Source organism: Dunckerocampus dactyliophorus, chromosome 21, assembly GCF_027744805.1.
Source record: "Dunckerocampus dactyliophorus isolate RoL2022-P2 chromosome 21, RoL_Ddac_1.1, whole genome shotgun sequence".
NCBI classification, from domain to species: domain Eukaryota; kingdom Metazoa; phylum Chordata; class Actinopteri; order Syngnathiformes; family Syngnathidae; genus Dunckerocampus; species Dunckerocampus dactyliophorus.
This window is the reverse complement of record NC_072839.1, coordinates 12,074,603-12,098,362: the sequence shown is the minus strand read 5'-3', so window position 1 is coordinate 12,098,362 and position 23,760 is coordinate 12,074,603. Positions and strand designations below refer to the sequence as shown.

Sequence of the window (23,760 nt, the reverse complement as noted above, 5' to 3'; positions counted from 1 at the left end):
TGATTGGTGCTACACTCCTGCTGAAGAGAGCAATCAACTGTAAACGTTTACCCAAATTAACACAGAATAAATGTGTTCTCCTCGCTCTCTTCGGCATATGTTTGTAAGCACATGGAAGCAAGCTTGGAAGCTTGTTGCATCTTATCTTCTCATGTAAAGGGATGGTACCTTTTACGGTGGCTACAGGCGACGGCAACAGTTTTTACAGCTTTCTTCACACTGCAACTGCTTGTTCATGTCAACACTGCAGCCTTCATTGGCCGGTGGCTGAGATAGCCTCCACGCTGATGACTCGCACCGTGATTCCACTATACAGTCGCCGGCTTGTTATGGATTATATTTAGCACCCGCAAGGGACCACTTTTACAAGTGATCGGGTCCTCCCTCAGTCTGTGGCACACTTCTTGAGACGGACAGAGGGCCAGTGAGGGCCACGCTGACATTGAGTGATGGGTTGGTACCCAGGGCAGCTGTGCCGCTATACGGCGCCCCGTTGGGACAGGAGAGGGTCCCGCTGATACAAACATCATTAACTCTGAAAGAGATGAATGTGGGTCTGTGTGTGTGTGATGTTGCAAAAGCAACGCCGCCTGCTTTTGCTTTCGGACATCTGCATCCAAATGTAAGGCACATGCTTTTTGCAGCAGATTCCAAAAAAACAGGAGTGCTCTTTGACTAGCGTTTTTGCCGTAGGTGCTTAAAAAGACCTGCTAACATGTCCACTTTTTCCTTACTCTGTATGAATTTTCACCCTTGAATATACACTATGTTGCATTTTGCTAGAGAATCTTCTTGCACTTCTGCATCTGTCGACCACAAAGTAACAACTATATTGTTTGTCTGCAGAATTGTTTATTAATTGTATTTATTATGTACTCGCACAATTGAGTGGCGACCAGTTCAGGGTGTATCCCGCCTGCTGGGATAGGCTCCAGCATACCCCCGTGACCCCAGTGAGGACAAAGCAGCATGAAAGATGAATGGATTATGTACTCGCACAGTGTTTCTGTAATTGCACATAACAACATAATGCATCCAGCGCTCGCTAACAACCTTCTTTTCTTTTTTTTTTAGCCACAGCAACCTGGGAAACAAATAAATGTGTGTATAAGAAAAAGAAATATCTTTCTATCTTTCATAACTTTCATGCATCCACCAACAGAGAAAGCGGCCGCAGCCAATGAGGAGGAGGTGCAGAAGTCCGATGTGTCATCGACGGGCCAGAGTGTGATTGACAAAGATGCCTTGGGACCAATGATGCTGGAGGTGGGCAGCCAGTCTTTTCTTGAGCAATGATGCCATGAGAATTTCATATCGCACATTTGAGCACAGAATTACCCCCACGCTGGCTTGGAGCTCTCATTCCAGCATAGGCTCCATAATTTAATCCGTGATTGATATATATTTAAGAGCTGTCCTCGGAGACGACAGCAAATGGGCTAAAAGTGGCCGTGTGTGTATGTGGAGTAAAAGCTGCCAGCATCTTGTATCTGCCCCGGATTGGCTGTAAATCACAGAGCGCAGCAATGGCCTCATTGTCCTGCGGAGGGCCACTGAAGTGCTTACGTATAATGGGAAAGAAAGCAAGAGCCTGATGAATGAATCACTCCATTGAGCCTGTCCTCACGCTCACATCCTCCCTCCCTTTCTCTCTCTCTCTCTCCTTCAATTCACTTTTCTCTCCCTCCGTCCCCTCTCTCTCTCTCTCACCCGTATTCTCTTCATTCGCCTTCAGATCTGTCCTGTCATAGAATATTTATAGCTCTCCTGTCCTGGTCCAGCGTCACCAAATCGACATACTGACTCTGAGCTAAATATAGCCGCGGTGCTGCCTGCATGCTTTCCCATCTGTCAGCCGGCCCACCAACCAACAAAAAAAAAAAAAACTCCGCCATCGGCCATTCACACCCGCTGAGCTCCAGCCACATCTCAGTGCGGCGGCCCAAATTCATTAGAGGGTCCTCTAAGAAAGAAGGGAGGGGGCAAGAAATGCACCCGCCTGCCACAAAGTACACAATTGGACATTTAGAGAATAAAGTCATAGAATTACTAATAAAATTCAAATATTATGAGGGGAAAAAGACGCAATATGACAAAGAATAAGGTTGTATTTCGAAAACAAAATCGTAATATTAATCATATAAGCACGATGATTCAGATTAAATATGAGGCCGCACGGTAATAGTCAGCATGTTGGCCACACAGGCTGGAGATATGGAAGACCCAGGTTCGAATCTCCGTTTGGGCGTCTGTGTGTGGAGTTGGCGTGTTCCTTCCCCGTGCTTGCGTGGGGTTTCTCTGGGTACTCCAGTTTCCTCCCACATTCCAAAAACATGCACGTTAGCTTAATTGGCAACCCTAAATAGTCCATCGGAATGAATAGTCAGGACTTTGACCGAGTCAAATCCTATTGAGATGTTCTGGCATGACCTTTAAAAATGTGGTTCAGGCTGGAAAACCCTCCAATGTGGCTGAATTACAACAATTCTGTGAAGATGAGTGGGCCAAAATTCCTCCACAGCGCTGTAAGAGACTTTTTTATTGCACGTTTATTGCAAACGCTTGATTGCAGTTGTTGCTGCTAAGGGGGGCCCAACCAGTTATTAGGTTTAGGGGGCAATCACTTGTTCACACCGTTGTACAGTATTCACCTTACCAAGCACAAGCTGTAGTAATTCTACACTTGATCAAACTTACTGAAGATTTGCCAGATTGAAACACGATCATTGCATAAGACTAAAAAAAGTGACATTAACGTCCACTTTACTCCTACGATTCACTACTTCCTGAATCTGAGGTCTAGGCATCATGGGAATTGTAGTTCTTTTAGCCATAAATTAGCTGCATCATTGTTAAAGCCACAGTGTAGCGGCTTACAATCTGGAATTTACAGTAATTACGATAATAAAGTTGAAATTTGAGGACAAGGACAAAAACGTGGTTGTATTTCAAGAATAACATAGTATTATATTATGTGGAAAAAAATATCAATCCAGTGAATCCATATTATTTACTCAAAAGTATCCTGCGGTAAATCATTCTTTCAAATGAGCAAAAATAATAACGTGTTTGTTTGTTTTTTTAATGTAACCTTAAAAATTGTGAAACGTACATTACATACCTGTACATACCTGTACATACCTTACATACATTGCACTGCAAAAGCAAACGGTGTGTGCAAATACCTTTGACCCCATCCTTCCTTGGATAATGTATGGCAACCTTTAACCACAGTGTCAACTTAAATACAGTACTGTATGTTTCAGGGCTAACACAAACATAACATCTCCATCCATCAAGCCCAGCATGAAAAAGACACACAAAGTACATTGATGTGTGACAGCGGCCGCCATCTGTGCAGTATATCCACAATCGGAGCGCTGTGAATGGCCATATTGGCCAACGGCGTTATGTAAGCGTGTCTGGAAGGAGGCAAGAGTTTGGCAGTGGCGTGTGTTTGCTCTGTTTTCTGTTTGCCCTACTTGTCCAGTCCGTGGCCTTTCTTCGCACCGAATGCACTTACACAACCATATCGGCGCTTGAGGCCGTGATAGATGAGAGCGCCACCGGTCTATTTCAGCACGGGGAAACGCCGGCATGTATGGAAGGACGCCAGCCCAAAATGATTGAAGTCCGTATGTTTAGTCATAAAGATGTACCGATGCTTCTACTTTTGGTATATACAATTAGTACAGTGATTATTCTCGGCACAGAGGTGAGATGGAAACACCTTGGCAAGCATCTCTTGTCTCTTGACGGCGGAGTTTACAGCTTAACAAGCACCAGTATTCCTTTTTTTTTTTTTTTTTTTTTTTTTTTAAGAGCTGTGGGTGATTTGATGGCCTAATTGCCACCATCTTGTGTGTAATGGCTGACCTGGGGCTGTATTCTTTCAATTAAGTGTTCCTCCTCCTGCACATCCTCTTTTTCTTTTTTTTTTTCCTGCAGGCGCATGCTTTTAGCCTGCTTTCTATCAGTCTGCAAGAATGATGGATGTACTCGGTACAAAGTGTATTATACCTGTTTTTAGACACAACGGAGATGAACGCTGCATATATTGCACAACTCAATAGGTCATCACCACTGCAGTGAATTAACACACACAACTGCTTCGTCCTGATAACATTCGTGCATGAATATCCTTATGCAAGAACAACAAATCTACCTTGAAAAGGTGTTTCCAGCGTACCTTTCTCATCCCTTTCTCCCCTGCAGGCCCTGGACGGCTTCTTCTTCGTAGTGAACATGGAGGGCAACATCGTATTTGTGTCTGAGAACGTGACCCAGTACCTGCACTACAACCAGGAGGAGCTGATGAACACCAGCGTCTACAGCGTGCTGCACGTCGGGGATCATGCCGAGTTCATTAAGAACCTGCTGCCCAAATCCCTCGGTGAGCCTCCAGAACCACTTCTGTGTATCACACACACACACACACACACACACACACACACACAAATGGAGAATGGCCAGAGTGTGCAGGGACACGGCGGGAGACAAATGTAACGCGGAGAAGCGATTTGTGACGTCTGATTTTTTTTTTTATTTTTATTTTTTTTTTGAGGAGGCATTTTTATGATTATGATGCAAATATATTATTCTTTTGAACGCATACTGTTTTGAGAAGTCAAACTCTAACTTAAATGACCCAGCAACTAAGCAGAACTACGTTCCTCGTCACGGAAATCCCACCAGAACTGGACTTGCAGGACCAAATGAGCAAGTCACTGTTGATATACAGTAGTCCAATGCTGATGGGGGTGTCCTACAGCTTCCAAACTATCTCGTGAACAAAACTACAGTCAAAATAGGTGCACGACAAACGCATAATAGCTTGGTACAATTAATTTGTGGAGGCATTGGTATGGAATTAATTATATTGCCCATATTATATGAGCAGCAAGGCCTTTATCAGCATTTCTGGTGCTGTGGTTATCGTCACACTTTTTCTCTTTGGCATCACAAGTTTTAGAATTTTATATATATATATATATATATATATATATATATATATATATATATATATATATATTTATTTATTTATTTATTTATTTATTGGCCCTCAGCACATTCTAAAAATACTAATTAATATGAATTGATTAAACAAAATATTTAAAAAAAGAGCAGTGATTTTACAATAATAAAGACGAAATATTAAGTATTATTAAATATTAAAAATTTAATGAAGTTGAAAAAGTAATATTACAAGAATGAAGTCTAAATATAATATTATGAAACTGTACTGTAAAGCTGAAATATTATATTAGTTTAAAAAAAAAAAACAACCTGAAAAAGAAGCAAAAAAGTGTAATAGCAGGAGAAAAAGTTCATGCTTATAATACACTTGGTCACCGATGACACAAAGCTGAGATGCAGGCTGTTTTTTTTGGGGGGGGGGGTTAGATAAAAAATGTAAACGTGGCCCCCCGCATCTTTTAATTGATCAGGATGCGGCCCTCGGTGGAAAAAGTTTGGACACCCCTGATTGAAATCTATCCGTTTTCTCCAGTTGTCCCCCAACACAGACGGGCATTCGTCCCCCTGCTCGTCGCCTTCCCTTCCCAGCTAATTAACTTCCTTTTTCAGCTCGTCTCCCCTGTCAGCAGCATCACGGCTCCCTTCTTATATTCTCATCAGGTGCCGTCTTTTCTCACTCCCTTCCCATGTTCCCGTTTTGTAGCTTTCCTCAAGCATGAGGCACAAAGGCCAACATTTGACACCCTCTCCCACCCACCTCTGCTCTGGACCAACCGCTGGAGGTGATTTGCAATGTATGTCAGGAGATTTCCCTTCCCCCCACCCTTTTTTTTCCCCCCTTTCCTCTCCTCTCTCGGTGCTCCGGATTGAGGTCTGAGTGCCCAGCCATCTGGGCGGGAGAGCAGCGCCGAGGAGAGCACCCAGGAAACCATCAGTGAAGCTGTGTCCCAGATACTGGGAGATTATCAATGCACCAAATGAGATCACAAACCAGATGGAGTGGGATGGGAGTTTGCTAGAATGAAAAGAGTTGTGTGCATTGGGTAGAGGAAGGAAACTTGGCAATGTCGTTTTCAAGGACATTCATATGTTGGCCTAGCAGTCATGCAGGGCTGTGCGGAGGTTTAACCGACCAAATCTGGTCACGGTTACACAGCCACCTAGAGGGCGCTAACTTTTGAACATAGTAGACACGGAGTCTTTGCTAAGCACTGAAGGTGTTGCTATCAGAACATCCTTCTCGTGTTTTCCGTAGCAGTCCTTCCGCTCGAAAAGAAGTCCAATATTTACTCTAGTTTTACTTCTCTCTTTGTCTACTTTCTCTTGTACGGTTTTTCCCAGCCTCCCAGCGTGTACACGCAGAGTAGGGTGCAAATTGTCAGTCATGACTGCAAATTGTCGGTCGCGTCTCCGGGACTGCTGTTGTGCTACAGGCATGTGCGTGAGCACGAGAACGCCATGAACGCCAGTCATCTTATTCGGGCCGAGCTCCAGTTTTTTACTCAATTCAATTTGTAATTGTAAAAAATATAGACTTTTTTTTTTTTTAATCTGTTCTTTTAAACCACTAATGGTAGCATATGCTAGCCGGTGGCGATGTTCTTGTATTTTTTGGGGGGGGGGAAATGTCATTTTGAGCCTGGGATATACACTAGATTAGATCACATGTTCAATTCAGAACTTGGAATGGGGGACCGTGCGGTCTATAATAATCCAATATAGTAATCTAATAGTGTTATCATTCACGCAAGTATAAAGCAAAGAAAAGCACAACATCAAGTTTAAACCACAAAATCAATCAGCTTGGTTTCCAGTGTCGTTGTGGAAAGTTCTGGGTGGTCACTTTTCCTTTTAGTCCGAAAAAACACAACGACCAACTTCTCCCCCGCGCACAACAAACACACAAGTGGTTTGGCTCATGAGCGTGGAAGCGACGAGCACGAGCGACGTGGTCGCGTCCGCCCAACTTTGACCCCAATGTGACGGCAGAGTAGATTTTTCACCCTCGTTTCCAAAATGAATGTGCATGTGCATAAAGTATGTGAGTCATTTACACAACTACTTTTTTTACTTTTTCTTTCTTTTTTTTTTTTTTTTTTTTTTTTTTTTTTTACCATTGCTTCTGAAAGTTTTGCGCCGTGTCCCAGTGGTTGGGGACCCTTGATATTTTGGATCATTGATGAGCATTTCTGCAGTACATTCCTAAAAACAGCAAAACAATCCTGTGATAAAGAGGATCGTTGACGAGCATTTTTTCACGACATCCTTAAAAACAGCACAGGGTTCCAAGTATATTGGGGATGTTTGACGAGTGTTTTTGCAGTACACTCATACAAAAACAGCAAAACAGTCTTGTCATAAAGAGGATCTTTGACAAGCATTTTTGTAGTAGATCCTTAAAGAGTATTGTTTTTACAGTACATTCCTACAAACAGCAAAATAGTCCTGTCATAAAGAGGATCTTTGACAAGCTTTTTTGCAGTACATCCTTAAAAACAGCAGAGGGTTCCAAGCACATAGGTGATCTTTGAATAATGATTTTGCAGTACATTCCTAAAAACAGCAAAACAATCCTGTCATAAAGAGGATTTTTGACAAACATTTTTGCGATTGATGCGTAAAAGCAGCAGAGGGTTCCAAGCATTTAAAGGATCTTTTCATGCTTTTCTTCAGTACATTCTCAAAAACAGCAAAATAATGCTGTCATAAAGAGGAGCATTGGCAAGCATTTTTGCAGTAGATCACTAAAAAACAAATGTGCCAAGCATATAGAGGATCTTTGACGAGCATTTTTCCTAAAACAATATTGTCATAAAGAGTATCTTTGACTAACATTTTAAAAACAGCAGAACAATCCTCTCAAAGAGGATCTTTGACAAGTATTTCTGCAGTAGCTCCTCAAAAATAGTAGAGGGTTTCAAGCCTATTAAGTATCTTGGAGTAGTGTTTTTGCAGTACATTCCCAAAAACAGCAAAACAATCCTTCCATAAAGACTATCTTTGACAAGCACATTTGCAGTAGATACTTAAAAGCAGCAGAATGTTCCAAGCATATAGAGGATCTTTGACCAGCATTTTGCCACAAAATCCCTACAATTTTAGGCCCCTGGATCGGGCCTAAGTGTTGTAACCCCTCCCTTCTTTTTACTTTTTGTGGCATAAATCACTTTGAATGAACGACATTGAAGTAAGTTGAGTAAAATAAGTTGCATCATGTCACCAAAAGATGCCCTATGCTTCCCTATAGTGAACGGCGTCCCGTGGTCCAGCGAGGGTCCGAGGCGGAACAGTCACACCTTCAACTGCCGCATGCTGGTGAACCCCCACAGCGACAGCCAGGACGAGCAGCACGAGCACGAGCAGCAGCAGCAGAAATACGAGACCATGCAGTGCTTCGCCGTTTCGGAGCCCAAGTCCATCAAGGAGGAAGGAGATGGTACGGAAGTGGCGATGTGACTGATGCCCTTGTGACCCCAGAAAGGAACCGAGCAGAACAAATCAAAAGTTCATATCATCACAGTGCTTACCAGTGCCGCTACTCATGTCTGCATTCCTCGATACGTGCTTGACATTGCATTCGTCAATACTTCTTATAGCAGTTTACGCTCAAAGCGTGAGTTGCGTCAAATACAGTTTGTGCTTTCAGGAGATTTTTATGGCTGTACACCACAACCTGAGAGTCAACTTTCATTTTTTTCCGAAACTACTGAGTCAGCACTTTGCAAAAGCATTGGCCCACATTAGTCCCAAAGCAATTGCAGTATTGTGCAACTAACCCAACTTTATTTTCTCAGTGAATTTGACAAGCAGCCTCTTTTTTTTTTTTTTTTTTCTTCCCCAACCCTCCTTCCTGCTAAGCTGCAAATGTGTAATTACGATGGTGTGAAAACTCCCAAGCTTTGTCTCAACTTGTCCTTTGTCCTCCTTGGCTGCATCTGTGCGGTGGCGGCTGCTTGCAAGCCAGCAGTAGTTGTTTAAAACTAAGTAAACTGGGACCGCTGGAGGGGGGGGCGGGATCGCTGGTTATATTTGCAAGAATTTGTGCAGCCATAAACAATGGAAGGAGTGAGGGTTCACTGATCTATGTGCCGGACCACCCAAAGGGTCTCTGTTACATGTCAATGGGATATTGTGTGTCTGATTGTGAATGTTATTGGCATCCCACAACTGGAATTGTAAATGTGAGGCTAGGGGATTTATTAGTGAGATGGCACTACACTGTAGGTGAGACCAGTCTCTCACACACACACACACACACACACTCAAAGGTCACACTCTATCATTTCCCTTCCCCCAGTCATACCTGCTTCTCCTCGTGAAAGGAAAACAGGGGAGCCCTGTTCTCCATCCTCATTTATAACTGTATGAATTATCCTGCCTGGGAATAACATGCATTTCATTTTCCTTTCCCTTACCCCTCTTCATCATCGCCGTCCCCCCATCCGCCTTCGCCCTTTCTATATCTGTCCTGCGCCCATCTATTTCTTCTCTCCATCGCTCTCCTTAGATTTCCAGTCGTGCCTGATCTGCGTGGCTCGCAGGGTCCCCATGAAGGAGAGGCCCATGCTTTCTACACATGAGAGCTTCACCACACGCCAAGACCTGCAAGGTACCAAAATAGTCCAAAACATATTGTTCTGGCCTCAATTTCAGCCGCAAAAGGTGTGCTTATTAGTTTATCACACTGCCAGTCGTATCCAATAGCTTGTTCCTCACACTTATCAACATTATCAAACTGGTTCTGTCAACTATCTTATCAGTTATTTTCCATTTATTGCCATCATTAAGTCTGTTGTATCGTCTCCTTACAGTACGTATAAACCTTGACTATCACTGCACACTATGTTGTTATCTTGCCTCATCACCTTCCTGGGTATTTACAACTGGCAAAGAGTACTTTTGGAATACAGGGGGTGAACAAATAGATGGGGGGTAGCATTAAATAAGCTTTGCTTCTTCCTACTCCTTTTTGGACATGCGGAACTCTGAATTGTGCTATGTGATGCGCTCCATTGTAAGTGGTGTGCATGTTGGAGGTGAATTAAACCACTACACCTGCCTCAAATAATGCATACACGTCCGCATGAGGCAGTACAGTCTTAGACCACTCAAACGGCAATGATACACGTATTAATACCTCTCTCCTGTGTGTGTTCATCAAAACTGACTGCTATCCTTGCAAAGACGAAGCTTTGTGTGAATAAATGGTGCAGGTGTAATGTCCTGTGAGTCTGCAGGTTGTAATTCCTCCCATACTACTGTCCCCTGCCCATAAATCACCCCACGCTAGCATTGTAAGATGATTATCGCTTTGGAGAGCAGCCCCGAGGATCCAACGCATTAAAGTCAATTGTTTGTCTGCAATGTGGGAGGTAGAGTTTTCCCTCTGTGCACTGACACAAACCTGGTTTTAAACATGCACAAACACACAGAAATCAATACAAATTGGATTGCTTTGCTTCCCAGGCTGCTGGAGGATGTGTTGTTTTTTGTTGTTTTTTTTTAATCTGATCTCCTGTCTCCAAGCGGAGTGGACAACATTGTCACTTGAGTGCAACAGGTACATAGCAGGCTTCCCAAATCTCCTCTGCTTTGTTTGCTGTTTCAAGGTAAGATCACGTCCCTGGACACCAGTCTGCTGCGGGCCTCCATGAAGCCAGGCTGGGAGGACCTGGTGCGGCGCTGCATCCAGCGTTTCCACCTGCAGAACGACGGGGAAATGTCCTTTGCCAAACGCCATCAGCAGGAAGGTACGCCTCATAACCGCAAAGACGACTGTCTCCCGTGTTTTTTGGGCTCGCCGCGCTGATTGTTTTGCACTCCTTTCCTTCAGTGCTGCGCCACGGCCAGGCATTCAGCCCCATCTACCGCTTTTCCCTCTCGGACGGAACCATTGTGTCAGCCCACACGAAAAGCAAATTGGTGCGCTCGCATGCCACCAACGAACCTCAGCTCTACATGTCTCTGCACATTCTGCAGCGGTATGTCTCGCCACGTGTGTCAGGCAGAAAGCATGAGCTTCTTGGCATACTTTAGCATAATGGAGCCATGAACTGGTTAGCATTAATATACTGTAGGTCCTTGGTAATAGAATTATGTGGTCACAAGAATGAATTTATATTACTGATACTTGAGTCTTTTAGCAGTACAATTAGTCCTTAATATGAATGTCATGCTGACTGGGGGGGTGGCACCATCAAAGACCTTGTTGATTGCTTTCAGCTAATGAAACTGTGTTTGTGTTGTGACCCCAGAGAGCAGACAGTATGCGGAATGGGCCAGGACATGGGTCCTGGCACTCAGGCCACAGGGATGGCCCCCAAGCCAATGAACTCCTCCACTCCCTCCATGACCCCCCCAACACCGGGCAGTTTGCCAGGCTCAGGACCTCAGGGCCAGGACACGACCATCAGCAGCAACAGCACGCCTTTCTCCCCTCCAGGCCCTGCTGGCCCCAGAGAACCTGCAGCCTTAGGTGGGGGACACATGCAGGCCTACCGTCAAGGCTGCCCCCAACCACACAGCCACCCTGGAGGAATGCAACCTCCTCAGCAGGGCCAGAATTGGAGAATGAACAGTCCCTCTCGTGCCAGCCCGAGCCCAGCCGGTGGACCTCATGCCCCGCAGCAGAACTCGATGCTCTCCCCCAGGCATCGTGGGAGTCCTGGCGGGGCAGGCAGCCCACGTGTAGCAGGAGGCCTTCACTCCCCCTCCCCAGTGGGGATGTGTGGGGGAGGGCCTGGTGGTGCAGGTGGTAGCGCAATAAGCACTCATGCCAACAGCTACACGAGCAGTTCCCTGTCAGCTTTGCAGGTCCTAAGCGAGTGCCACGGTGTAGGACACGGGCACGGGCCCCCTCATGCACACACACTGGGGTCGCCAGATCGGAGGATAGGCTCTCCAGCAAGCGTCACACCAGGATCAGGCGTAAACACTCATCTCATGTCAAAACTCAGTGCAGGGGCAACTGGCGGTACAGCGGACGCGTTTGGCCCTCACACAGAAGTGGGTCAGGGGGGGCACACCCCAGGTCAGACAGAAAGCAACATTGCTGAACCTAAAGACGAGAGGGAGGGGCCGCTTGAGGGCCATGACGCTCACAGTCGTCTTCATGACAACAAGGGACACACTAAGTTACTCCAACTGCTCACTACAAAACCAGAGCCTCTGGAGACCCCCCTGTCTCCTACTGCAGGAGGTGACGGGAAGGACCAGGCTGGGACGGGGGCCCGAGGTGGTCATTCTGGAGGAAGTACTCACACCACCTCCCTTAAAGAAAAACACAAGATCCTCCACCAACTCCTTCAGAACAGCACGTCTCCCGTGGACCTGGCCAAGCTCACCGCAGAGGCCACCGGTAAGGAGCTAGGCCAGGAGCAAGGCCAAGGTGCTTCTGGGGGCGAAATCACCCCAAAGCAGGAGCCCTTGAGCCCCAAGAAGAAGGACAATGCTCTACTTCGCTACCTGCTGGATAAGGATGATACGGCCCTGAAGGACAAGGTTCCTAAGCTTGAGCCGGGCGAGGTGAAGGTGGAAGTCGGCAAACACCCACTTGTTAAAACGGAGAAACAAGATGTTGGATACGACCAAGCTGAACAGGTCCGTTTTTTTTGATACTGTTGCTCATTCAGTGCATCTTGTGAAGAGTTCCAGCTGGAACGTAATCATCTTTGCAGTGTTTTGCTCCACTAGATTTTGTCCTAGGTTGGTTCTAGGGATGTCCCGCGTGGGCTTCTCGTGCTTCGCAAATGTTTCGGACAGCGTCGGTTGTTTGAGGGAACCAGGTTTTGCGAAAATGCTCATGCTGTTGTTTTTTTTTGTTCTGCTGCTTTAAAAGCGCGATGAGGTTGGTCGTATCGAACTTCCCTGGTTCTGTGCCGCCACGGGAAACTTGTGCATGACAACTAGTTTTACGCTCAACTTCAAAACATCTTTTTCTGACTTAAGTGAAAAACACCGCCACACGGCCGACATCACTCCTGCTCCTTGCTACTTTGTTAGCATGTTAGCGCACGCTGTCGTTGTGATCACCCGGGCTCTATCCGGCACTGCTGCATACAAGCGGAGTCTGGGATGGACTGCTGGTATAGGACTGCTTATATTGGCAATTTTAGATGCAGGCCGATACATTCTGATACTTGTGTTGTTGCTGATATCGGACTGATATACAATATCAGTACCTATGTGGCTCCTCCGCATCCATGCAGAATGCTACAACCCAGTTCAAGGTCACATTATAGTAACGGTGGCCAATCTTTTGCTGTCTGAAAAATCGATTTCGGGGGTCATTTCGATATTTTTTAAATTTAGCAAACAAGCTAAAACCAGTCCCAACGTAGATACTGTATGTTAAGTAATATGTAGGGAGATATATTTTGTTTTCTTGTTTAATTGTATTGAATATGCTACGGTCGCTAAAAAATTACTTACAGGCTGCAAATGGCCCCTAATCCGCATTTTGGACACCCCTGCATGAGAGGCATTCAAGTCTTGCAGTCTGCAATGTAACGAGAAGTAGCAGCAGCCACTACCAATTAGCTGCAGGCGACAAGTGCCAATTTCGACTTCTGAGTGAGAGAGAAACTGCCTGCTCCAACGCCATGTGCTGCATGCAATTAGATCACGCATGCCCGCAGTACGATGGACGAGGGCCAGTATTGCCTGGCTACTCCACTGAAATGAAAACAGTTTGTGTTGCCGCCTAACAATCCTGGCAGCGGTCCGTTTTTAACTACAGGTGTCTCCAAAACAACCAAAAGTGATATCTTAAGGATTGTAACCTCATCTGCTCCCCACACTGGCTGTGGGTTGGCAGCGTGGGCAAAAGGGAAGCTGTCGTCCAGCTTCAAACAACTGTGACATTTGGAAGGAGCCCCCGTGGCTCGCCAGCCATTTGATCCCGCTTGCGTTTGGCCAGAATCTGCAGGTTTGGCACCGTGCTCGGTTCGTGGCTGGCGCTGAGAGAAAGAAGGGGAGGCGGTGGGGGGAGAATAGGAATCCAGAGGGTGTTGCTGGTGAAATTTCAATGTCGCAGCAGATTCCGAAAGGCGGCTTACAAGAAAGAAACATATTTTTTGGTGACCTTTCACACAGCAAAAACACTGGCTTCGTACGTATTCTGGGTCCAAGTCACATCCAGTTGAAACTTGCATGCTGACCCAGTCATGAAGCAGCAATGCAGATTGATGCACTTGCAGCGTGGAGGAGGGAAATCAGGTCATCTAATGTGCAGTGATTGATCTTCTACAAATGCTCACCAAAGCAGATCAGAAACCATCACTGACACGCTCCTTTTGAGCCGTGCTCGCGAGCCATACGCCCGGCTTTACGCCCGATGTAGACTTTGTGCTTGGCTCGAGCACAATGTAAAAAATGAGGGGAAAATAAGGTGACTGTCTGAGATAATAAGGGACCACTGTAGAACCGAACAAAGAGGGAGAGATGAGGGAGGTGTAGATACCCCCAGGAGAGCCCAGCCTCGGCAGGCAGAGTGAAAATGATGAGCCATATGCTCCTGCGTGTCCTCTCTGCTGCCATGGAGATAGCAGCGAGAGAGGGAGGCGCCGTGTTTGGAGAGCGAGCATTGGAGCAACTTGGAAATAAGAGAGCAGGTTGATGCTGGATGCTTCATTTTACATCATTTCTCTGTGCTAAACCTCGAGATTACATCTCGCCTCATTGGCTGGTTCGCCGTTTCCTCCAGACATAGACGCGGCTCTGACTTCATTAGTTACATGTTTGTGAGTGGGCTGCTGGTGAATGGCTGCTCGGCCATGTGTGAACGATGACTGTACTAGTTAAAAAGTCCACTCTTCCCTTCTTACCCTCACCCACTGCTCTTTCTCCCTCGCTCTGCCTCCCCTGCTGTAATGTTCATGATTGTTTGAGGGCTGAATTATTGATGCAGGAGCAGGGCTACATGTGAAATCAGAGCAGAGTTCGCTAGTTGTTGCAAAAGAAACTATCGGAATGGCACAGTGGGGAAAATTGCGTGCATCACTGGAATTCTGTCATCAATATTGCCTGCTGAGGCTCAAGAGAAAGCAGTGGCACTTCTGCTTTAACCACGTGCTCACTTCCCTTTTCCTGCCCTGTGTCACGGGCTACACTGTCACACCCAAAATGCCACATTGACATCTCAACATTAGTGTCAAAGTGTCTGTATTTGAGGAGGGGGAATTAGTACTTTTTTTTTTTTGCACAGCCTCATCATTAACTTGTCAACTTCTGGCAGCTCCTCATCAGCATCCCGCCGTTTCTCCCAGCGCTCATTCCTGCAGCACAGGATGTGGATCGCGTTACATGCATTGAAAACGGAGAGATTGATAGAAATAGGAGCCATTAAGGGTAAAAGCAAAACAGAGTGGCCAAGAGAATAGAAAGTGGGAGGGGGAGAGGAATGGAGAAGAGGAGGAAGGGAGCAAAGTGAGAGTGTACAGGAGCATTACATCATTCCTGACCTCATTAGGGCTTTTCTCCGTCTCACCACCTATCCCCTCCCCTTCCATGCTGCCACTCTGTGAAGCACTCCCATATATCCTAACAGAGTGATTGGCTTTGTGCTGCATTCCCTCTGCTGCTGTTTATGGTCAAGCGCGTGTAAACACCATCGCAAAATTAATTTATGTGCATGCAGGAATGGCCCCGCTTCCTTTATTTACAGTCTTTCTGCAGCCATGCACACTTTAGGGGCGATTGCAATTACCTATTTGAGAGGTCATAGTCTTAAAAAAAAAGTGTTTGTTGTTAAAACAGCCGTTTTCTTGAGTGATTCCTCGCTTGCTGCCTTCTGGTGGCTGACTATCGCCATTGCAACTTATTTACCTCGAGTCCCCCAGGCCTCAAGCGTTGTTGTTCTTTTTGTGGGATCACACTGCAGTAAGTGTTGGATTTGTAAAGTTGTCAAGGGCGAGCTGAGAGTTCAAGGCTTCCTGCACTTTACCAAGGCTTCACTTGTCGAGTGGTGCTTCTGCAGCACTGGTGTTGGAAAAATGTGTGGCAGGATAAGGAGTGGACCTGCACGGCATACTGTTTGAGGGCCCCTAAACTAACTTTGTTGAAGAGAGCTATCTATCTGTAGATAGTCCGTGTGTGTGGATGTAGTCTATGGGCAGAGAGCGGTTCACACTGCACCCCGCATGAAAACAGTTAGTCAAAGTGTGTGTGGCCTACAATGAAGGTGGAAGTTGTCATTAGTCATTATTAAGATTAAGATAAGAACTCCTCAAATTCATCTGATTCTGTTCTCACAAGTGTCTCCTGCTTCCCCGCACAGTCGTCGGAGCTGGATGACATCTTGAATGACCTGCAGAATGCTCAGCCGCAGCTCTTCTGTGAGCCGCGGCCCGTGTCGCTGCCCAGCCCCATGGACAAACAGAACATCATCAATGACTTCCTGCAGATGTCTGAGAGCAACCCCACTGTGGCAGCACAACAGCAGCACAGGAGCGTTGGCGGTGGCAGCATGGGTCCAACTAGTAAGCACCGTACGCTGTTATTTATTGTATCTTTTGCGGCTTCGGATTCAGCTTCCCTTCCTTTCTGTCTTCAGATTTTGGGGGTGTCCGACCGGGGCAACCAGGCAGAGGTGTGCCTGTACGGAGCGTCTCCCTGGACATGAACACGTCACCACAGTACCCCATCAGGACCACAAGCCCATACACCCTCATGCAGCAGCAGCAGCCGCAGCAAGGCATGGTGGGAGGCCACGGCATCATGGCTAATCAGGCCAACATTGTTGGCACAGGTGTGTTTACAGCGCTTCTCCCAACAGAGAGCCTGGCTGTCTGTGGTGGAATTCAATTAAAATCTAATTATTGGAGTGTGATAGTTTTTAATTGGATTTTTCTATATGAGCTTGAGTTTAATTGGCAGTCTCCATTTAGTGTTAGTAGCACATTTGGACAAATGTCTTCTCCTGTGAGTGGAAACAAAAGTCACATTGCATATGTCACCAGCTATCCACTCACTCACCGTTTCATCTCCATCCAGGGCTCATGGGTCCAGGCGGGCCTCGGCCGGGCATGCAGCAGCAGGAAGGCTGGGCAGGCTCGGGCTCGGCTCCTCCCCTCGGGACCCCTGGCCCCGGACCGCCAGGGTCCATGCAGGGCAGGATGGGCCCCAACGGTGCGCCCATGAGGCCCGGCACCCAGCCAGGGCCCCGGCAAATGCTCCAGTCATCAATGATGCCCACCGGTGAGGGGAGGCAGTGTGTGTGTATAAGCGGTAGATTTCAAAGTAGAGCTTTTGAACTCCAGTCTGGATCCATTCAGCGAGTGCTTAAACATTTCAGTACATATGAAAGCACAGAACCATGAGAGCTGAAAAGCCCTTGATTCTCCCACACACATTGATGACAACTCAGCTCAGATTTAAGCTTAACAGGGCCATCTAGTGGCAAAGTGCAATGTAACACAATGTTGTGCATAGTTGGAGCAGGCTAGCTTCTTCAGCAGTAGAACGACCAGCACCATTGACAGCAAATGTTTCTTCCCTGTTTAGCCACACCTGACATGGATATCAGTATGGTGGGCCATTTCTCGCAGCAGCAGGCTCCTCCCAACCAGACGGCGCCCTGGCCAGACAGCATGATGCCCATTGACCAGACAGCTTTTGTGAGCCAGAACAGGTAGCTTGCAAAAGAAATATAAAAAGCCACAAACTGATGAAATTAATCCAACAACCATGCTTCTGCCCAGGCCGCTGCACTCAACACCTCAAGATGAGCTGCTGTGTAACATAGGCCTCAGCAGCGGTGACGGCAGTGCAGTGGATGAGGGTGCCCTCATGTCCCAACTGTACACTGCGCTAAAGGATTTTGATGGCCTTGAAGAGCTTGACCGCGCCCTCGGCATCCCCGCTCTGATAGAACAGGTGAGTCCCATATCCTTCATCTGAATCGTGTACTTTGTTCATCGTCGTTTCAAGCATCACAGCAAATGATTTCTCTTTTAGAACCAGACACTAGACCAGGACCAGTTCCCGCAGGACTCGTCCATGATGTTAGAACAGAAGCCCCCCATGTACGCCCAGCAGTTCAGGCCCCCTCAGTCACACATGGCCCAGAGGGGCTACCCCGGGGGACCCATGCAAGAGACGGGCTTCCATCCCATGTCTGGCCAGATGGGTCCTCGGCCAGGTTACCCCATGATGAGGATGCAGGCCCGTCCCGGACTCAGGCCTGGTGGTGTCGGCCCCAACCAGCCCAACACACTGCGCCTACAGCTTCAGCACCGGCTACAGTCACAGCAGGTGGGAACTCTATGTGACGATATCAACACGAGTGTCACTGATTGGAATTGCATTAATGCACAGTACTAATTGTGCACCTTTCTGCCGTATTTTGATCTATCTGAAAGTTGAGTGTTTTAATATTGTTCTCTCCATCAGAACCGACAGCCAATGATGACTCAGATGAGTAGCGTTTCCAATGTGAACCTGCCGCTCAGATCCAACGCTCCAAACCAGGTAAGGCTTGTGTGAACATGACACATGACCATTCCCAAATAAATCCGCTCACATAAGAACTGTTGCATGCAGGGGACCATCAACGCTCAGATGTTGGCGCAGCGTCAGCGGGAACTCCTGAGCAACCACCTGAGACAGCGGCAGCAGCAGCAGCAGCAGGTCCAGCAAGCTCAGCAGGTCCAGCAGCAGCAGAGGAGCATGGCCATGCGGGCCCAGGGCCTCAACTTGCCGCCCAACATGAGTAACCCGCGGATCCCCCAGGCCAACCCCCAGCAGTTCCCCTACCCGCCCAGCTACGGTACCGGTACAGGCCTGGCCTCGCCACCTCCCCCTACCAGCCCCTTCTCCTCTCCTCTCTCCCCCAGCCTGTCGTCTCTCCCCTCCAACCCCCAGCTCCACTTGCATGGCACCTCCTCCTCTTCCTCCACCTCCTCCTCCTCCCAGATGATGATGGGAAACACAAATATGATGGGCGGACAGTACGGGGCCGTACTCAGCCCCCAAATGCAGCACAGTGCCTTTCAGTTTCCCAACTCAGGTACCGCTCTCACATCCCAGCCCGACACACTCTTGATCTCACATCCCTTGTGTGTGTGCGTGTGCGTGCGTGCGTGGGTGGGTTGTTTGTGTGTGCGTGTGTGTGCACCATTGAGTGACAATCATACTGCTTATACATGTATTAAATCTTCAATTTTACTGATAGCTCAATACACCATAAATACACTGTATGTCCACCAGAGGGCAGCCTGAGCACAGAAATCCTGGTTTGTACTCTGGAGCTCTACTGATAATCAAGATTTGTATGATTTGATTCCGTTTGAACAGGGATTTAGTCAACTCTAGTGAAGTATGGGTAATTCATATGTCTTTGACCTTATTTAAATGCATACCACATCTTCCAATGGTGCCATTGCTTTTCTCTCTTATCTCAGCAAATCCCTCATTCCTTCATTCCTTGCCTGTTCATTGCTGACATGCTTGCAGAAACTCAACCCCAAAATGTATTAACTCTGGCTTGCTCGTTATCAACACTTTTCTCCTTTGTGTGGCATGTTTGTGTAAAGTATAGAATTCATTCACCGGCTTGTAGTCAGGCCTGCATGTTAACTGTTGTTGACCCCCTTCCTGCACAGGTATGAACCAACAGGCAGATGGAGGCTTTGGGGGTCCCGGTGCACCGCAGAGCCCCCTGCTTTCTCCCCGCATGGCCCACACACAGTCCCCGATGATGCAGCAGGGCCAGGGGAACGCCTCTTTCCAAGGCTCGCCTGACATTAATGGCTGGCCACAGGGCACCATGGGAGGGAACAGGTAGAATGACCAGAAGACTTTGCACTCTAAAAACAAATGCATGCTCACCAACTGCTTTATTCCCGCGTGCAGTATGTTCTCCCAGCAGCAGACGTCCCCTCAGTTCACCCAGCAGCAGAATAACGGCAGCATGTACAACGGCAGCGGCATGAACCTGAACAACGTCCCCATGGTCACCAGCAGCATGGGCCAGATGGCTGGACAGATGAGCGTCACATCCATGGCCTCGCCCGGCTTGCCCTCCATGGGACAAGAACAGGTAAACGCCCCAGCAGGAGGCACTGCATCCACCTCGACTCCACCCCTCATACTGATACTGTAGCAATGAAAGGTAGATATACTTTTGAGTAGTCTGTGTACAGCTTGGGGTTGATTTGAGGTTGTGCAAAAATAACAGTGTGCCAGCGCAAAACAAGTTTAATGAGCATTTCAGGAACGGTATGTTTGCCATCCACAAAATCCAAATTATTTTCACAAAAAGTGTCTGAAAAGGTGTTCTATTTTGCTCCTGCCAACGTTTGGTCTCTACTTGCAATCTCAACAGACACACTCCAGTCGAGTTCCGTTTCAGAGCCTTTACTTTGGAGCACATAAAAGTGAACATACAGAGAAAAAAGCACGTCAACTTCCATAAGAGTCATTTCTCTGTCACACAGTAGAAATGGAAGGATGCAAGGGCCACTTTATTTTATGAAGATATGCTAAGAAGCTACATATATTTAAGAAAAATAATAATAATAAAAATTGCATCTCAGCTTTGTGATATAGATGAAAGAGCACATTGTTCTTGTAATATTATGACTTTATTTCCATTATTATTTTGACTTTATTTCCATATTATAACTTTTCCCCAAATTACACTTTATTTTATTGACTTTTTTTTAACTAACATTTAATAATAATGTGATTTTATGCTACTAAAATTACATTATTTTTCCTAATAATATTATGCGTATTCACATAAAATTGCATTTTTTTTCTTAGTAGAATAAAACTTTATTCTCTCAATATTCTGACTTTATTCTCATAAAATTTCTGCTGTTTTTTTTTTTCATTTCTTCTGCGTTTTTTTTTCCCCCAAACTATTTCAAGTTTCCTGTTGTCAATTTTCCTTTTCATAATTATGACTTTATAGCTATAATATTTTGACTTTATTTTCAGAACATTTTCCGCCAACTAATTTTACAAAAATTACAGCTCTGTTGTTTTTCGTAATATTACGATCATTAAAAAAAACATCTTTAAATTTTAAACTTTATGCTATTAAAATGTAATTAAGTTATTCTCGTAAAATTATCAGTTTCTCGTTTGAGAACTTTTTCCTCTTCATATTTTGACTTCATCCTTGTAAAATTACTGCAGATTTTTCCAATTTTGTTTTGAAGTTATATTTTTACAATATGTTGGGAGCCAATTTGAAAAGAGCAGCAGGCTGCACTTTGGACTGGGCTTGGGTGGAATTTTTATATACCGGTTTAAAGTCTTCCAATAAGAAAATGACTTCTACTGGTATAAATGATCATAAACGGAAAAAAGCGGCGTAGATGATGCGTTTACCTGCAACTGCGGCGTACTGTCTTGACGCACTGGCGCCTCACGTGTACCGCAGCATGGCCCATGTCAGCGGAGAAAAGCAGAGCAGAGATGACGAGAGAGAGGCAGAGACCACAGACAAAGCAATTGTTGCTAAACAGGGGAGGTACCTCTGTAATATGGAAGTAGTTTGGTTTCGATAGAGGTGACGTGGAGCAAGAGACCATCATATGCAACGTTTGCAAAACAACGGTGACAGCAAAAGTAAGAACACGACAAATTTCCGTCTCAAGTGCAAACACAGTTGTATACGAAGTGTGTCATGAAGCGTGGGAGTCAGCAAGCCAGTCTACACTTACCCAGACTGCAGTTTGTTACCGATAAACACCCTCGTCAGCCGTGATGCTTTTAAGCCCAATAAAGTTTTATCAATATTTAACCAGGCGGTTATAACACACCAGTGTCTTGATTTAACCTCCATGCAGGACTATACTGTCAAAGTATATTGGCACTTATTTCAATTATTTACCGTTTGGCCATTAGTGTAGTGTTTGTCTCCTTACACATGAAGTGTGTGTGTGTGTGTGTGTGTGTGTGTGTGTGTGTGTGTGTGTGTGTAACTGGTCACTCTTCTCTTCCTACAGAAATACTGTTGACCCCAATTGAGTTTCTGACCTGGGCCTCAGTGATCAGCTGGAGCAAAAATTGTATCCAAACACGTAAGCCACCAAGCCCCGTCCATGTTCAAGGTTGACCGGGGGGGTGGCCCAGAGAGGCGCTGCCCAGCCCCTCCCTCTGCCTGTCCGGCTGCATTCACCGTAGTGTGACTTACTGTAGGCCCGGGTTCTTGATGAATGTATCCTCTCAGCGGACTGCGGCCATTTACAATCTCATCTCAAAAAACACAACATTGGCGTTTTCTCCCACTCGTTCAGTTCCAAGTTAGGAAAAACTTTTAGCCGGTTTTGCCTTTTTTTTTCTTTTTTGGCTTGTTTTTTTTTTTAGCTCTTCTTTCTTTTCTGTATTATTATTGTTACTGGCGGGTGTCGGGAGAGGAAGTGAAGAGGATCTTGAAAAAACACTGCGGAGGAAGAGTGACGTGAGGTTTATATAGTGTATTAAATTAAGTTTTATTTTTCTGTATAGAGTTAATGAATAATTCCTGTAGATGGCTTTATTATCCTCGTAGCATCCGAGAAGAGAATATTCTTTAAAAAGAAAAAAAGAAAAAAGTGTTGCGAAAAGGCACTTTTTACATGAATTTTAATATTCTTTCTGAGAAGTATCGCCTGTGAACCTGAATACTTGGGTCCGATCGTTTCAGAAAAAATTTAATAGAAAAATGAATTGTACATACCGAGAAGTAAAAGGGTTTTTTTCTCTATTTATTTGATTTTTTTTTTCTTCTTTTTTTGGTCTGCTTTTTTTGTTTGTTTCCCTTCCCGGTACGAAGCAGACTGGGGGTTGTGTGACGTTGGGAAGTGTTGCTGTGTATACGGTGTACAGATATCGCTTTGCTTCTCTGCCTTTAGCATAGAACAACACCAAACAGGTAAAAAAAAAAGGAAAAAAAAACAAAAACAAGATAACACAGCCATAAATAACTTTGAAAAAGTGTGCTTTCTATGTTGTCTGGAGTGAAAACGCTTTCTACAAGCTGCTAGGTGCAAACTGTTTCCGGTGTGATGTAAACAAGCAATAACTTGAGAATCTTGGGGTTATTATTTTTTGTAATTTTTCTGTATATAATAATGATAAGGACACCTTTTTGCGCCACGTTTTGGATGCAGTATTAAAAACCGTTGTTTTTTTTTTTTCTTCTTTGTTTTTTAATTGCAGTTTGTACCAAGAACTACACACACACACACACACACACACACACACACACACACACACAGAATTTTAGATTATGCAGCAAGGTGGCCCCCCTCCCCCTGCACTCTTGACAGCCATATTGAAATGACCTCAGGCAGTTAGTTCACCTGTGAAGTGTTGGCTAATGGCGTGTGCTACTCTGGGTTCATCTTATACAACCTCAAAAAAACAAAAAAAAAAGACCCATTTTTCTATCGTCTAGTTCAGGGTTTCCCAAACTTCGGGTGTATTATTATTTACCAGTGGATGAAACGCTGTATGTGCTGAAAAACACAACTTCTCAACTTTATTTTGTGGACTTTTCTGCGCCCCCCCCCCCCCCCCCCCCCCCCCCCCCCCCGACTCTAATTACTCTCACCACAGCAACTAAATCAGTTAGCGTGTTTTTTCTCTATTTTTCTCAAGCTGCTTCATTCCAAGTCACACTTTATAAACCGGTGCTGTCAGTCAGTTCATTGTATGTTCAAGCACGACACACGTGTGTTGGCTAACACGCCTTGGATTTCCCTGGAAAACGGGGTTTCCCAAACTTAGTTTGATGCAGTGAGGGGGGGGGAAAGAGCATATTTTGTGTCTCACCATAGGGAGTACAAGTCA

General features: G+C 45.8%; 1 protein-coding gene across 5 annotated transcripts in view; it reads left to right on the top strand.

Moving 5' to 3' along the window:
• The window catches only part of ncoa2 (nuclear receptor coactivator 2), a 50,759-nt gene extending 27,294 nt beyond the window's left edge, over positions 1-23,465 (top strand). For 3 of the 5 annotated variants that reach the window (XM_054765456.1, XM_054765455.1, XM_054765457.1), the window contains 18 exons: positions 1,163-1,266; positions 4,216-4,393; positions 8,225-8,413; positions 9,485-9,586; positions 10,587-10,727; positions 10,811-10,958; positions 11,232-12,576; positions 16,253-16,454; positions 16,529-16,723; positions 16,969-17,172; positions 17,479-17,605; positions 17,676-17,850; positions 17,932-18,228; positions 18,367-18,444; positions 18,517-18,982; positions 19,578-19,755; positions 19,828-20,014; positions 21,933-23,465. In XM_054765456.1, coding sequence (XP_054621431.1) covers positions 1,163-1,266; positions 4,216-4,393; positions 8,225-8,413; positions 9,485-9,586; positions 10,587-10,727; positions 10,811-10,958; positions 11,232-12,576; positions 16,253-16,454; positions 16,529-16,723; positions 16,969-17,172; positions 17,479-17,605; positions 17,676-17,850; positions 17,932-18,228; positions 18,367-18,444; positions 18,517-18,982; positions 19,578-19,755; positions 19,828-20,014; positions 21,933-21,944 — 4,328 coding nt within the window. In that variant the 3' untranslated portion in view covers positions 21,945-23,465. The remainder of the gene's footprint in view (positions 1-1,162; positions 1,267-4,215; positions 4,394-8,224; positions 8,414-9,484; positions 9,587-10,586; positions 10,728-10,810; positions 10,959-11,231; positions 12,577-16,252; positions 16,455-16,528; positions 16,724-16,968; positions 17,173-17,478; positions 17,606-17,675; positions 17,851-17,931; positions 18,229-18,366; positions 18,445-18,516; positions 18,983-19,577; positions 19,756-19,827; positions 20,015-21,932) is intronic. The other 2 variants (XM_054765459.1, XM_054765458.1) reach the window with 2 other exon arrangements.
• Positions 23,466-23,760: the final 295 nt, after the last annotated feature.